Here is a 16,369-nt window from a genome sequence, read left to right on the forward strand (position 1 = left end):
GCCGATCCGATCCGGTATTTTCGGATCAGATAGTGGTCGGATACCGGATCGGATACGGATCGCAATTTTTGGAAAAAATAGAGGCGGATATCCGATCCGAAATACCGGATCGTATCCGATCCGTAGGTTTGTCCACCCCTATATATATGGCGAAGGAAAAAACAATTAATTAATAAAGATAAATGAAGAGAAATATATATATATATATATATATATATATATATATATATAAAAAGAGAAAATACCTATAATAATGAGGATAATTTTGGAGTGAAGTTGATTTACCTCTCCAACATTTATTTATATAAATATATATAATGTACATTATTAATTACTTTAATTAAATTGTCCATTATTAGATGTCAAACTCTTTTGGTTGTGTCTTTCCGGTGTTTCAGGTGGTGGGGTTGCGCCTTGGAAAAGATCTTAGCTGGGTATTTACCAAATGCTGCAAAATGCCTCAGACAGAGGCGAATAGACAAAGGGAGGGTGGAAATGGCCCTTTTCCTTTTTTGGTTTGGGGAGGGCCGGGGACGAAGAAGATTGACGGAGGACCCATAAATTCCTTTCAATAAATCGTGTCTCCTTCACACCACGGAACCAACCTCTCACCCCATAATTACAACGATCTCCACTCAAAGGAAAAAAAGCCTCCTCCCATCCTTCTCCATCTCTCATGGTCTGCTTTCCAATTTTTTTCCTTCTTTCTGTCACTAACCCACTTTTTCTCTCTAACTGTACTTCTCTTTTCCGCAGTTGCTTCCTCACTTTCAACCATCTGGCCATACAATTTAGCTTTTATGCCTTTACCATTTCTACTTTCTTGTCAGCTCACTGTGGTCCGTGGATGAAGCTTTATGCAGCAGATGGATTAATCATTTAATTGTATGATGGGTTCTGTTGATGACTTTTAATTCTGCAGTTGTTGGCTTGAGTTAAGGTATTTGTCATTGGTTCATCTAATTTCAAAATCTGGTAAGTTCATGGAGTCTTGGAACTATATCTTCGGAGGGAAGGGTTTTGTGTATGATGAATCTATATCTGATAAAAATGGTTTTATGGGATGGGAACTGAATATTGGGAACCAGTGTTTAATGGAACTGGGTTTTTCTGAAGTGGAGAAAAAACCTTGGGTTGATTCTAGTGAAGAGAATGAGTCTAACTCCAAATTCTCTAGCTCTATATCTGTGGTTGAATCTAGTAGCTTAGACTCGTCGGTCATTGATCTGAAGCTTTGTGAGTTTCCTACAAAGAAATCTAAGGCGGGTTTGAGTTCTCTTACTCAGTATTGCCAAGTTCATGGTTGCAAAAAGGATCTAACCTCATCTAAAGACTATTACAGACGACACAAGGTTTGTGAGGTTCATTCAAAGACTGCAAAAGTTATTGTGAATGGCATTGAACAGAGGTTTTGCCAGCAATGCAGCAGGTTCGTTTCTTATCTCCTCTTTAAACTCTGTTTTTGGGTTGTTTCTTTATTACATTACATGTTCATAGGTTTCATTTGTTGGGTGAATTTGACGATGGCAAGAGAAGCTGCCGCAAACGCTTTGCCGGACACAATGAACGTAGAAGGAAACCTCATATGGGAATCCATCCGGGTAGAAATGGAAGACTATTGCACTCATATATAGGTACTAGTTTGTAATAAGAATATACACTTTCTTTTTGTGAATTATAGTGCTTATTTAATGTCCTAAACTTTACAAGAAAAATCAATATCTCTTTGTTGCTTTGATGATGTTATTCAGACTATTTCAAACTTATAATAACTGTCAAAATCATCATGATTTCATTATCCTTCTTGATTATTTTTAACATGATTTTGATGTTTGAAACACCTTATAATAAATGTGGATTTTTATATATCATGATTAATATGAAAAATCATGATATCAAATTGGCACATTATAATAATCATATCACATCTGTTGTATATATTGGGTTGTCTGGGTATTCATTTACTTTATCTAAAAGAATCATGATTATGTTTTTAAAAATCCAATATGATATAGTAAATAATATGCATTATGATTCAGAAAAAAAAAACACTATACTTTTATACAAAAAAAATATATTTTTATCAAATTAGTGTAAAAATTATGTTATAATCTAGATCATAATCTAAAAAAACAACTCTAGTACTAAATTAAAAGTCAAATTGTGATTGTGATCAAATATTGTTTTAAAATAAGGTTATTGCAACTCTTCATGCTTAAGTTTCTTGAGGATTTACTGTACCAACTATTGCTTTGCATTTGTATTCTTTTATTTTTTTTTCAGTTCTGATATGATTATGCTAGTTGTGTAGGTAACAGGATTCAATGGAATTCACCATCTTTTATATGTCAAGATTTATCCCCAAGTTGCATCAGTACTCGTGATCACAAGTACAATCCATGCAACTGGATCAAACATATAAAAACCGAAGATGAAAGTGGCCCGCAGCCTGAAATTTTCCCCACAATTGGAAAGCCCGATGTGGAATTAACCTTCTCGCATTTGTTTGATAAAGATTGCCATGCATATCCGATGACTGCAAAATACTTATATGGGCATGATCATGTGGCCTTAAATTCTATCTCCGGTATCTCATTCCAGAATATTTCATCAGGAAATAAAGACTTTTCTCATGGTTATTCAGCACCGATTGTTCGAGGGCTTTCAACAACCTCCGGTCATGCTCCCTCTCTTCTGTCATCTCATTCTCATATTTGTTCTAGCCACGACGTTTCAATTGAGGGAAATCAAGAATTCCAGGGTCATATGCTTGTCATTAACAGTACTGATAATGTGGGCTTTAAGGAAGGGATTTCTCAAGGGTCGGAAATGATGAATGCCAAAGATTACATTCCTTGTGATGATGATGGACGGTTCACCATGGATTTGCTTCAATTGTCCACGCATGTGAAGCAGAAAATGGACTCATTTTATGGCCTTAGGTGTTAGGATGACATAGCAATTGAAATAAACTTTGATAGTCTCATTTCACATTTTTAGCTGAAATTTAATTCCCTTTCCCTTTAAATGTATTTTTTCTATGAATGCAATTTGAGAGAAATTTTCTCTTGTTCCTCTTACCTTCTGAACTCAAAGATTTTAAATTGGAATAAACTATTCATTTTCTGTAAGTAGAGGAGAAAATGTTTATTAAAGAAGTTAAATTTCTGATTTTTTTGTTTGGAATTAAAAATGGAATTTTGGGTTCAATTCTAAATTTTGACCTGTTTGATTATTTAAATAATATTGAAATTAAAACAAGGAAAAAATAGCAAAAAAAATAGCAACAAAAATGGAATAGTAAGTATTCAAGACAAGAAGAATTCCATGAAAAGAAAGAAAAAACAACTAAGCAAAACCATGTTAGAGATCAAGAGTTGAGCAACTAAGTAAAACATTGCTTCCCACAAGTATAATATTTATTCAAACTTGTCTTTTATTTTATTTAAAGTTGTGGTGTTTCATTGGGTAGACAAAATTAAAATAGCATTTTTATTAAGTGAATATAATTTTGAATATTCACAATGCAAATAAGCATTTTATCCACAATAAAATTAAAATAATTATACAAATCATAAACTTAAACTTAAATATATAATTATAATTATAGAGAGCTTGAGGAATAAAAATATTATTCTTATCAATATACATGGTGATAAGAAATTAAAAAAAAAATATTAATTGATTCATAATATATATATTTATTAAATAATTAATAATATTATGAATGAAAAAATTGGAAATGGAAACGGTTATAGTTTGCTTCCCCTCTGGCCCAGACTTATGGGTGTTAGGGTTGACACTTAACTAATAAAATTAATTGGGCATATCCTTTTTCAATTCAAACTCATAAAATTGCATCAACCATATATTTTGAATGCCCGCATATATTGAAACAATTAAAACTAATAGGTAACATGTGCATTTGTACAAGTAATAATATAAAAAAATCGTGAAAAAAAAATACGGTAAAAATGTGATAGCATTTTTAATTGTTTTAGGTTTATATGTGGGTTCAACCCACAATCCGACTCAAATATCTATTTACTCTTATATATATATATATATATCCAAATTAACTACAGCTCTCAATCCGACAATCCGAACACTTTTAAAATTAAGGTTCATTATAATTATAATTATAATTATATATATATATTAGTTAGTTAAAAAGTTGAATTTATAATGTTAAAATGTCTCGTGTTCATCAAATTTGATGTTAAATTTAAAATATAAAGTTTTATTAGAATAGTTGGTTAAAGGGTTGTAATTGTTTTGTTAGGTTCCATACATATATAATTTTTTTTTATTTTTACCGTTTTAAATTTATGGGCGGGTCAACTCATAATTCGACCCAAGTATTCATTTACTCTCACAAATATATCCAAATTAACCACAGCTCTTGACTCGACCTGGAAATTCAGATGTTTTTAAAATTAAGTATCATTTTATATATTTATATATATATAAATATATATATATATATGACTATTTTAAATGTGATATTAATAATGATAGAGAGCATTAATTTGATGTCATTAATAGTGTCGAAATTATGTGACAACATTTTGATAGGACTTAAAAATTTAGTAGGAGAAAAAAATTCATTTCTTAAATTCAATCAAAATGTTGTCACATCATTTCCAACCTAATGACACCAAATTTTATTATCTATCATTATTAATGTGATAATATAATAACGACAGGGAGCAGAAATTTTCATAATTTAATAAAATTTTAAGAATTTGAGATAGAAATGTAAAAGGTATACTTAGGTAAAGTTGATTTTAAATTCAAAATAATCTTCTTTATCTATAGAAGTCCTTTAGCTTCGTAGTTTATCTGAGATAAAAAGAGGTTCATTCCTGTCTTATTTAATGATATTAAACTTGGGGAAATTTGAGGAAATGACCCTAATAACAAATCTAAATGCGCATGGTGTGGGATAATTTAAATAGCAAATAGCGTTGGTGACCCTCTTTTTTTTTAATGAAAATTATACCATTGTATTTTTGACAAATAAGATCGGAGACTCCAGTTGCGTGACGCAACCAAAACCCTATAAAATCGTAATTTTTTTTTCATTTTTGATTCATTTTCTCTCTCATCTAGGTCTTCTCCGTCGTGAACCCTAATGGCGGAGAAGACTTTCTCTTCTTTTTCACCGGCGAAGAACCAATCAAAGAGGTACCGTGGACCATTCCACTATATTCAATGGCCTAGAGCGGCGAAGAACTTCCAACGGCGAACTGTGGCTCCAACGGCGAACGACGACGACCGAAGATAAAATTTCCACTATATTCGTTTATATTTTGTGTTAATGTTGTTTACATATGATTGTTTGTGTTGATTTCCTTTACATATGATTGTTTGTGTTGATTTCCTTTACAGAACGTCATTGATTCGCCCTGATTCGTTGAATGCAGGCTGGTTGGTTGGATGCGTCACGCTGGCTGCACGTGTCAAATTTATTTGGATTTTATATAAACCCAAATAAGCCTCGACGACTATTCATGCTCTTTCTCTCTCTCTCTCGCACTTGCCTCGACGACGCACCTGCCTCGACGACACACCTGCCTCGACGACGCACCTGCCTCGACGACGCACCTGCCTCGACGACTCACCTGCCTCGACGACGCACCTGCCTCGACGACTCTTCCTGCTCGTCTTCGTCTTCTCGTTCATTCACTAACTTCATCAGGTTACTTTTAGTTATGTTGGTTTTTGTTTTGCTTGCTTGAAAATGGTTCATGGATGGTTTATGTTAGGGTTTAGGGTTGCATCTTGCTTGCAAATGGTTCATGCACGGTTTATGTTAGGGTTTAGGGTTGCTTCTTGCTTGCAAATGGTTTATGCACGGTTTATGTTAGGGTTTAGGGTTGCTTCTTGCTTGCAAATGGTTCATGCATGGTTTATGTTAAGGTTTCGGGTTGCTTCTTGCTTGCAAATGGTTCATGCATCGTTTATGTTAGGGTTTAAGGTTGTTTCTTGTTTGCAAATGGTTCATGCATGGTTTATGTTTGTTTTTAGGGTCGCGTCTTGTGGTTGCGTCACGCAGGATGCGTCACGCAGGTGACGGTTATTTCTAGCTATTGACGGTTGTTTCTCCTTTGTTTATATTTATTGTGAAAGGTTTTCACAAACATTGTTGTTTTTGTTTTCCCTTTTGTAGATGGCAGACTTCATGGTTTATGATTTCCTGGTAGGATTTCATTGAAATCTGTCCTAGCCCTAAAAAAAATATCTGATAGGTTTGAAGCGCTGGATCTTATGGAGAGGGCTCTAAATTCCCAATTTCAGTATTTATTGAAAGGAGTCCCAGACTTGTTGTTCTCAGTAACAATTTTACATCAGTTGCTGCTTCGGAAGGTTAAGGCCAATTCGAATAGGATGATTTTCAACTTGAATGGGGAGGAACATACTTTTGGTATGAAAGAGTACGCCTTGATTACAGGCCTCAACTTCGATAGATTGCCTGAATACAAAGATGAATGCCGAGGTTGTCCACCCTTGCTGATAAAATATTTCAAAAGGAATATGACAGTTCGAATGCAGGAGTTGGAATCTTGTTTTATGAAATGCACCGATAAGGAAGACGCATGGAAGATCGGGCTGATATACTTGATTTGCCAGTACCTCTTCTCATTTGACCTAAAACGGATTTTAAATGTCAAAATCATCCATATGGTTGAAGATGTTGAAGATTTCCTCCGATTTCCATGGGGAAAGTTGTCCTTCAGATTCACCTTGGGATGTCCTACGTTTAGTTTGTGGCCGGCCTTTCTTAACCTTCATAGGTGGTTTTAGCCACACGTGTTGTTTGATAATATCGGGAAGATCCCAATTCTCTTTATCACCAACCGGATAACATGTCTCTGCATATGCATTCAACCAAGATACAGTTGTATAATACCTATGAGAAGGAAAATAGAACGATTAAAAAATAGGTTCAAAACGATTAAATACCTTGAACATAAGTCATAAGAAACCACATTCTTGTGACGGGCAGCAGTCATTGCATGCGTACAAGGAAGACCGGAGACTTCAAATACCCTACAAGTGTAGTCCTTGTGCTTCAAATTGACTTTAAAATGTGCCTCATAGTCATGCACATATAACTCGAATCGGTTAACGGATGATACGATATAGAATCTAGCATTCTCAAAACCATCACATAATAACTTTTCATACGTTGGAGATAAAAATTCTTGGTGGTTGGACGCTTTTTCTCTTCTATCATTAAACCATACTTATAATGTTGTTCTTAAAGACTCAGCCATTGCTGAAATGGGATACTTTCTGGCTTCCCTGCACTGACTATTAAAAATCTCAGCATAATTGCTTGTCAGTTGATTATATCGTTTACCGGGGAAATATGCTCTACTCCATCTTTGAAACCCAATTTCTTCCAAATAGGCAACAATCCTATAATCTTTAACCCTGATCTTGTCAAAAAACTGATTAAAGTGGGGGATAGTGTACGCACGAGAAGTCATATCAAACTCCACATGACAATTATCAGTTTTGAATTTGGCCATAATATTCATCTTTATGTGATATGTGCACGCACCATGGTCTGCTTCTGGAAAAACAGCACACAAGGCATTGGCGATGCTTGGGTGTCTATCGGATACGAAGACGATATCATCAACTAATCCAATTGATTCTCTAAGTTTGTGCATAAAATAAGTCTAGGACTTATTATTCTCTAAATCAACAACGCCGAATGCAACATGATATAGTTGCTCATTCGCATCCAATACAAAAACCACCAATAGTTGACCTCACACCTTGTGCTTGAGAAAACTGGCATCAACACACAATACGGGACGACAAAAGGTTTTGAAACCCCTAATTGAGAGGCCTAGAGACATGAACATATATTTAAAGTGGCCGAGCTCGTCTGTCTAGATATCTGTTACGGTACACGGATTATTATTCTCCAACATGTATAGGTATGAAGACAATTTTCCATAGGAATCCTCTACCGTTCCTCGCACTGCCCTTAAAGTCGTTTCCCTTGCCCTCCAAGCCTTATTATAAGTCAAAAACATCCCATAAGCTGACTGCATGTCTTCAATTATTTTCTTAGGCAAGTGGTTATAGTGATGGTCCATGTACTTACCCTTCATGCACTGCCCAATAACCCATGTCGGTGTTTGCATTTTTTTTTCCGGCCTCGACAAAACTGAGCATGAGTGTTGTTGATTGAATTTTCGAATCTCAAACATCTCAGAAAACTTACCTTTCACAACACGTAAGCTCCACTTGCATGTCTCATCCATACATTTCACATACCAAAGATGTTTTCTTGACTTTTTCACTTTGAATTCAAAATGATAAGTCATCGCATATTTATATAGCGTTAGTTGAAGTTTTTTTTTAGTATCAAATAACGCACCGACTTCCAATACGGTTTCACTATTTAATGTCAATGCAAATGAAGGGTCTGTCGGTGATACGTCTGTCGGGTCTGTCGATGGTGTATCAATTGATGGTCTTGCACTAGATGGTGTACCCATTGACGGTCTTGCACTAGATGGTGTACCCATTGACGCTCTTGCACTAGATGGTGTACCCATTGACGCTCTTGCACTAGATAGTGTAGGTATTGATGATCGGTGCAGAGTGCGTGCAATTGCTGATGCAGGACTAGTAGTAGCTTGGAAGTCACTAACCCGTTCATAATTAATCAGTTCATGATGAGCCCGTTCATCTTCTTCTCCTCCTCCTTCATTTTCATTTTCAAATAAAATCTGTTGAGAAACAACTCGAGAAACAACGTCAGGTATAGTTTTTTAGTAAGTAATGGTAGTGTACTATCTTGACTTGGGTACTTCTATACTAATGAGACACAAAGTGGTGACAAAAGTGACAAACTTTGACCTGAAATCAACCGTGATAAATAGATCCCCTCATCATTATCTCCCTTAATAACAACAGGGGGAAGTTTTGTAGAAGGATCATACATGACTTTAATCACTAAATCATATGTAGACTTTTGCACATTAATCGTCTCATAGATTATATCAACTAATTCAGCAAATGTAGTACATTAGGATGCGTCACTCGGTTGCGTCACGCAACTGCGTCACGCAACTACGTGAAGCAACTGCGTTACGCAACTGCGTGACGCACCCGGATTCCGCCGCAACGGTGGCATTCACCTAATCAATCCCTAATCCCTAAACCCTAACAAACAATGCGTTCAAAGAAAGAAATAAAGGAAGGAGGAGGAAGAATACCAGTAGCAGCGGACATCTCCTTCGTTGGGATTCCGACGTCTTCGTCGGGGGTCGTCGTCGGGGGTCGTCGTCGGGGGTCGTCTTTTTAGAGAGAAGGAGGAGAAGGTGAGAATGGGTAGTGAAGAGAGAGAACAAGAAAGAAAGAAATGAAAAGAAATGGGAAGAACTGACAATTTTTTAATTATATAGCAAGAGCATTGTGGACTTTTCACAATGTCCTCGGGTGCTTCACGCAACTGGAGGATGCTTGACACAATAAGGACATTTTCGTCAGAAAAAAAGAGGGTCATCAGCGCTATTTAAATTATGCGCTCACACCATGTGCATTTAGGCTTGTTATTAGGGTCATTTCCTCAAATTTCCCTTATCACACCATGTATTTAAAATTAATTCAAATAAATATATAAATGAAATTATTCAAATTTTCTCAAAAATAAATATATTTGAGTATGATAATTAAACAAAATAACATACCAATCAAATATTAATTGTTCTTAACAAATTAGATGAGAAGAACATGATACCTTGTTAACAAGAAATTGAGCTGAATTTGATTTTATATTTTAGTTTTATTTTGAAAATGTATTAGTTTCAAAAAGAATAAAAATATTAAATTAATATACATATATTGGGCTTCAATCTAAGAGAATGACTGAACTGAATGAGTGGGTTCAAATTTACTTTTTAAACAAATATTAAATGGAAATGCATTTGGACTTCGGCACGATTTGAAATATTAACACCGGTTCAAGGAAAGTTTTTTTTTTCTTCCTTTCCCTTAATTCTCAACCTTAGTCAAAACGAAACCGTCCGTTTGATTCCAATTTATTTTTGTAGGCTTTCTTTTTAAATTTGTCGGTTGAACCAATTTAAAAGAAAGAATTAAAATAATAATAATATATAAACTTTGTAGCATTTATTTATATATTATTATTTTATTTATTTATAAAAACACAAACTAAGCAATATTTTTAATTATTAAATATTAATCAATGTAATGAGACTATATATATTTAGAATAATTTGTTCACTAAACATTTTAAGATATTATAAATTTAGAGGTTAAAAAAGTGTATATATCATGAATTATTGTAAACACAAATACAAACTTATTACATCAATTACACTTGCAAGTTAATTCCCATATATATTTATATGTAGACAAACATGCATAAACAACCACATAAACACAATCTTATTAAATACATTTTCAGTTAAACACAATTGAATCCAGTCGGTGTTTTCTTCCCGCAAGCATAAAGAAGCAAGTTGAGAGAGACGGGAACATTGTGGTTGATGCCAAGTATGTTTGCCTTGATGGAAGTGCAAAGACAAATAGCAGCTTCGAGATCAACCAAGCCATTAATAAGCGCGCAACAAGAAGTATTGGGAGGATATTTGGTGATGATACCAATTAATCTTCTAAGAAAATCGTCGCACACTCCCAACTTAAGAGTGTCCATAGGACAGGTATGGGGTGCCCGGGAAGGAGGTTTGGACTTGAGGGGATTATGACATGTATCTCAAGTGGACACGAGGGAAAATATGAGGAGGTCGAGGGTGATGAAGAAAGCTAGACAGTTAGAGATTTTGGAAACCATGTTGTTTAGCTAGCAAGGAGTTGTAGAGGGTGATATGCAAATTTGTATGTATTTATAGTGTAATTAGAGTAATCTTACTTTAGTTGGAGGAAAAATATATCATTTAGGAATGAATTAAAGATCTTGGTGATATTCTCATGCACCCATGCATAATTGTTTTTCAAATTTAGATGACATTAAAGTTTTGAATTTTAGTGACAAATTGGGAGTTAAGTTTAATCATATCCTAATTAGAAATTGTCTATATCTAAAAAGTTAAATGTATTAAGTAAGATTTATATTAAAAAGTATATATATATATATATAATGATGCTTAATTTTGAAAGTGTCCAGATTGTCGGGTCGAGAGCTGAAAAAAATTATAATCTATATATATATAATGATGCTTAATTTTGAAAGTGTCCGGATTACCAGGTCGAGAGCTGTGGTTAATTTGGATATATATGTGAGAGTAAATGGATATTTGGGTCGAATTTTAGGTTGACCCGTCCATAAACTTAAAACGGTTAAAAATAAAATTAAAAATGTTATAGGTATATTTTGAACTCACAACCTAACCAAACAAATACAAGTCATTAACCAACTAAGCTAATAACATTTTATATTCTAAATTCAACACCAAATTTGATAAACACGGGAGTTGTAACAATATATTTTTATCCGTATAAATTGCATAAGGATCTTTCTAGTTATATATAGTATGTGTTAAAATTCAAATTTTAAAAATTATATAACTTTTAATTTAATTTGAATTATAATTCTTTAGTTTAAATTATCAACACACAAACAAAATGGAAAATTGGGAATTGAAACAATTGTTTTATTTTCATTGAATCCAAACTTATGAAAATTTTATTTTATAGAAAGAAAAAAAAACTCAACATGTACCCAAAATAATCATACTATAATTCTAACTAGCATTTAACCCGTGCATTTGCACGAGTAATAATATAAAAAACCGTGAAAAAAATTACGGATAACATTTTTAATTTTATTTTTAACCGTTTTAAATTTATGGGTGGGTCAACACATAATCCGACTCAAGTATCCATTTACTCAACATCATTATATATTAGTTAGTTAAAAAATTGAACTTATATTAATATTAAAACGTCCCGCATTTATCAAATTTAGTGTTTGAATTTAATATATAAAGTCTTTGTATCCTAGTTGGTTAAAGAGTTGTACTTGTTTTTGTTAGGTTGCAAGTTCGAAATATACCTCTAGCATTTTTAATTTTATTTTTAACCGTTTTAAATTTAAAAACGGGTAAACCCACAATCCGACCCAAGTATCCAAATTAACCACAAATCTCGACCCGGCAATCCGGACACTTTAAAAATTAAGCATCATTATATATATATATATATATATATAGATTAGTTAGTTAAAAAGTTGAACTTATATTAATGTTAAAACGTCCCGCGTTTATCAAATTTGATGTTGAATTTAAAATATAAAGTCTTTGTAGCCTAGTTGGTTAAAGAGTTTTACTTGTTTTGTTAGGTTGCAAGTTCGAAACATACCTCTAGCATTTTTAATTTTATTTTTAACCGTTTTAAATTTAAAAACGGGTAAACCCACAATCCGACCCAAGTATCCAAATTAACCACAGCTCTGGACCCGGCAATCCGGACACTTTAAAAATTAAGCATCATTATATATATATAGATTACAATTTTAAGAAAATAGTTCAATGACAAGAATGTTTCCTAAAATATATATATATATATATATATAAATTAACTTAAACAAACAATAAAATTAAATTTTTCCAAAAAAAACTTTTCAATATTACAAAATTAAAGTTATAATACAAAAAGTAAAAAAATGTTTTACCCATAAAAAATTAATAGATTTGGACCAAAAATTTAGATTGATCAAAAATAAAATATAACTAATTTTTTATTAATGAAAATGTGAACAAACACCAAAGTACACCACTATCATATAAGAAGTGTACACGCTAAATTCGTTAATCCCTTTAAATCGTTCTACAATCCATCTTGAACTTGACCTGTTCAAAGATGTTTAGTTCTCTTCCAAAATTGCATCTCTCCCTTATCAAGATACGATAGACAAAAGAAAATGAATGGAATTTACAAAATAAATTGAGGGTCGATTTTAAAGCCTCCATTATTACATTAGAATCAAGATAAAAAGGCAAAAGATTTTTTGTTAGTCTTTTGTTTGGCTACTTTTGAAAAATTGTTGAGCCATTAAATTATGTTCTTGTCCACAAACAGTCTATTTCAAAATTTATTTCAAAATTTTAGTCATTTAATATTTATATTATCATAGAATTGATATAGATGACAAAATTTGAATGCAAGCTAAAGTGGCCATACGAGACAAATTAAACTTCAAAGATAATGTTCAATTATCTTTTAACTCCTAAAATAAAATTCAAAATAGAATCATCTTTGTGGACTCCATCCTGGTCATCCTTCACTCAAGTAATTTATTCCAGATAAAAAATGTTTATAACTTAAATATTGTCAAAAGTATATATATATATATATATATATATATATATATATATATATATTTGTTTGAATATAGAAAGATAAGACCCTACAATATTAAAATTTCTTTTTATGTAAGACTTTTAAGTTGAAATTGAATGTAATTTTCATCTCTTAATAACCATTTTTTTTTACTTATGCTGGTTTGGAAACAAACGAACTTGAAACTACAGTATAGTTGAACGAATAAATATTATTAAATTTATTAATATATAGATAATTAAAGTATACTGGCAAGTAGCCCGTGTATTTGCACAAGTAAAATATAAAACCGAGATAAAAATTTATTGTTAAAATGTGATAATATTTTTAATTTACTCTCACATATATATTCAAATTAACCACAGCTCTCGACCCGACAATCCGGACACTTTGAAAATTAAGCATCAATATATATAAATAGATTAGTTAGATAAAAAGTTGAACTTATATTATTAAACCGTCCCGCGTTCATCAAATTTGGTGTTGAATTTAAAATATAAAGTGTTATTAGCCTAGTTGGTTAAATGGTTGTACTTGTTTTGTTAGGTTGCGAGTTTGAAACATACATATATCATTTTCAATTTTATTTTAAACCGTTTAAAATTTATGGGCGGGTCAACCCACAATCCCACCCAAGTATCCATTTACTCCCACATATATATCTAAAATTCGGACACTTAAAAAATTAAGAATCATTATATATATATATATATATATATATATATATATATATATATATATATATATATATAGATTAGTTAGTTAAAAAGTTGAACTTATATTGTTAAAATATCTCGCGTTCATCTAATTTGATGTTAAATTTAATATATAAAGTGTTATTAGTCTAGTTGGTTAAAATGTTGTACTTGTTTTTGTTAAGTTGCGAGTTCGAAACATACATATAAAATTTTTAATTTTATTTTAAACCGTTTTAAAATTATTGGTGGTTAACCCACAATCCGAATCAAGTATTCATTTACTCTCACATATATATCCAAAACTATAGTTTTCGACCCGACGGATACTTTAAAAATTAAGCATCATTATATATATATATAGATTAGTTAGTTAAAAAGTTGAACTTATATTGTTAAAAAGTCTCGAGTTCATCAAATTTTGTGTTGAATTTAAAATATATAGTGTTATTAGTCTAGTTGGTTAAAAGGTTATACTTGTTTTGTTAGGTTGCGAGTTCGAAACATACATATTGAATATTTGGTTTATGGGCGGGTCAACCCACAATCCGACCCAAGAATCCATTTACTCTCATATATATATATCTAAATTAACCACAACTCTCAACGCGGAAATCCGAACATTTTAAAAATTAAGCATTATTATATATATATATATATATATATATAAATTAGTTAGCTAAAAGGTGAACTTATATTGTTAAAACGTACCGCGTTAATTAAATTTGGTGTTGAATTTAAATTATAAAGTACATTAGCCTAGTTTGTTAAAGGGCTGTACTTGTTTTGCTATGTTGTGAGTTCGAAATATATATATAGCATTTTTAATTTTATTTTAAACTATTTAAAGTTTATGGGCGGGTCAACCCTCAATCCGACTCAAGTATCTATTTACTCTCACATATATATCCAAATTAACCACAGCTCTCGACCCGGATATCCGGACACTTTAAAAATTAAGCATCAATATATATATATATATATTAGTTAGTTAAAAAGTTGAACTTATATTGTTAAAATATCCCGTGTTCATCTAATTTGGTGTTGAATTTAAAATATAAAGTGTTTTTATCTTAGTTGGTTAAAGATTGTACTTATTTTTGTTTGGTTGTGAGTTCGAAACATACATATAGTATTTTTAATTTTATTTTAAATCGTTTTAAGTTTATGGGTAGGTCAACCCACAATCCGACCCAAGTATCAATTTACTCTTACATATATATCTAAATTAACCACAACTCTCGACCCGACAATCCAGACACTTTAAAAATTAAGCATCATTATATATATATATATATATTAATTTTTAGTTAAAAAGTTGAACTTATATTGTTAAAACATCCCACGTTCATCAAATTTGGTGTTGAATAAAATATAAAGTGTTATTAGACTAGTTGGTTAAAGGGTTTTACTTATTTTGTTAGGTTGCGAGTTCGAAACATACATATAGCATTTTTAATTTTATTTTAAACCGTTTTAAGTTTATGGCAGGTCAACCCACAATCCGACTCAAGTATCCATTTACTCCCACATATATATATCTAAAATACAGACATTTTAAAAATTAAGCATCATTATATATATAGATTAGTTAGTTAAAAAGTTGAACTTATATTGTTAAAATATCCTGCGTTCATCTAATTTGGTGTTGAATTTAAAATATAAAGTATTATTAGCCTAGTTGGTTAAAATGTTGTACTTGTTTTTGTTAGATGCGAGTTTGAAACATACATATTGCATTTTTAATTTTATTTTAAACTGTTTTAATTTTATGGGCGGGTCAATCCATAATACGACCCAAGTATCCATTTACTCCCACATATATATCCAAAATATGGACACTTTAAAAATTAAGAATCGTTATATATATATATTAGGTAATTAAAAAGTTGAACTTATATTGTTAAAATATCCCGCGTTCATCTATTTTGGCGTTGAATTTAAAATATAAAGTATTATTAACCTAGTTTTTTAAAGGGTTGTACTTGTTTTTGTTAGGTTGCGAGTTCGAAATATACATATATCATTTTTAATTTTATTTTAAACCGTTTTAATTTTATGGGCGGGTCAACCCACAATCCGACCCAAGTATCCATTTACTCTCACATAAATATCAAAATTAACCATAACTTTCGACCCGACAATACAGACACTTTGAAAATTATGCATCATTATATATAGATTAGTTAGTTAAAAAGTTAAACTTATATTGTTAAAACGTCCCGCGTTCATCAAATTTTTTGTTGAATTTAAAATATAAAGTGTTATTAGCCTAGTTGGTTTTAAGAGTTGTATTTGTTTTGTTACGTTGCGAGTTCGAC

At 31.8% G+C, this 16,369-nt stretch overlaps 1 protein-coding gene across 1 annotated transcript; it reads left to right on the forward strand.

Moving 5' to 3' along the window:
- The first annotated feature begins 463 nt into the window (after positions 1–463).
- On the forward strand, positions 464–2,949 carry LOC124941813 (squamosa promoter-binding-like protein 6). The gene is made up of 3 exons (XM_047482169.1): positions 464–1,429; positions 1,498–1,634; positions 2,312–2,949. Exons 1-3 carry the CDS (start codon positions 984–986, stop codon positions 2,947–2,949), a joined length of 1,221 nt encoding a protein of 406 aa, XP_047338125.1. The 5' UTR covers positions 464–983.
- Positions 2,950–16,369: the final 13,420 nt, after the last annotated feature.

Source organism: Impatiens glandulifera, chromosome 1, assembly GCF_907164915.1.
Source record: "Impatiens glandulifera chromosome 1, dImpGla2.1, whole genome shotgun sequence".
Lineage (NCBI taxonomy): Eukaryota > Viridiplantae > Streptophyta > Magnoliopsida > Ericales > Balsaminaceae > Impatiens > Impatiens glandulifera.

Coding starts and splice junctions, on each gene's coding strand:
- LOC124941813 (XM_047482169.1), top strand. CDS start 984: ATGGAGTCTTGGAACTATATCTTCGGAGGGAAGGGTTTTGTGTATGAT. Junction 1,430..1,497: donor TTTTGCCAGCAATGCAGCAG/GTTCGTTTCTTA, acceptor ACATGTTCATAG/GTTTCATTTGTTGGGTGAAT. Junction 1,635..2,311: donor ACTATTGCACTCATATATAG/GTACTAGTTTGT, acceptor CTAGTTGTGTAG/GTAACAGGATTCAATGGAAT.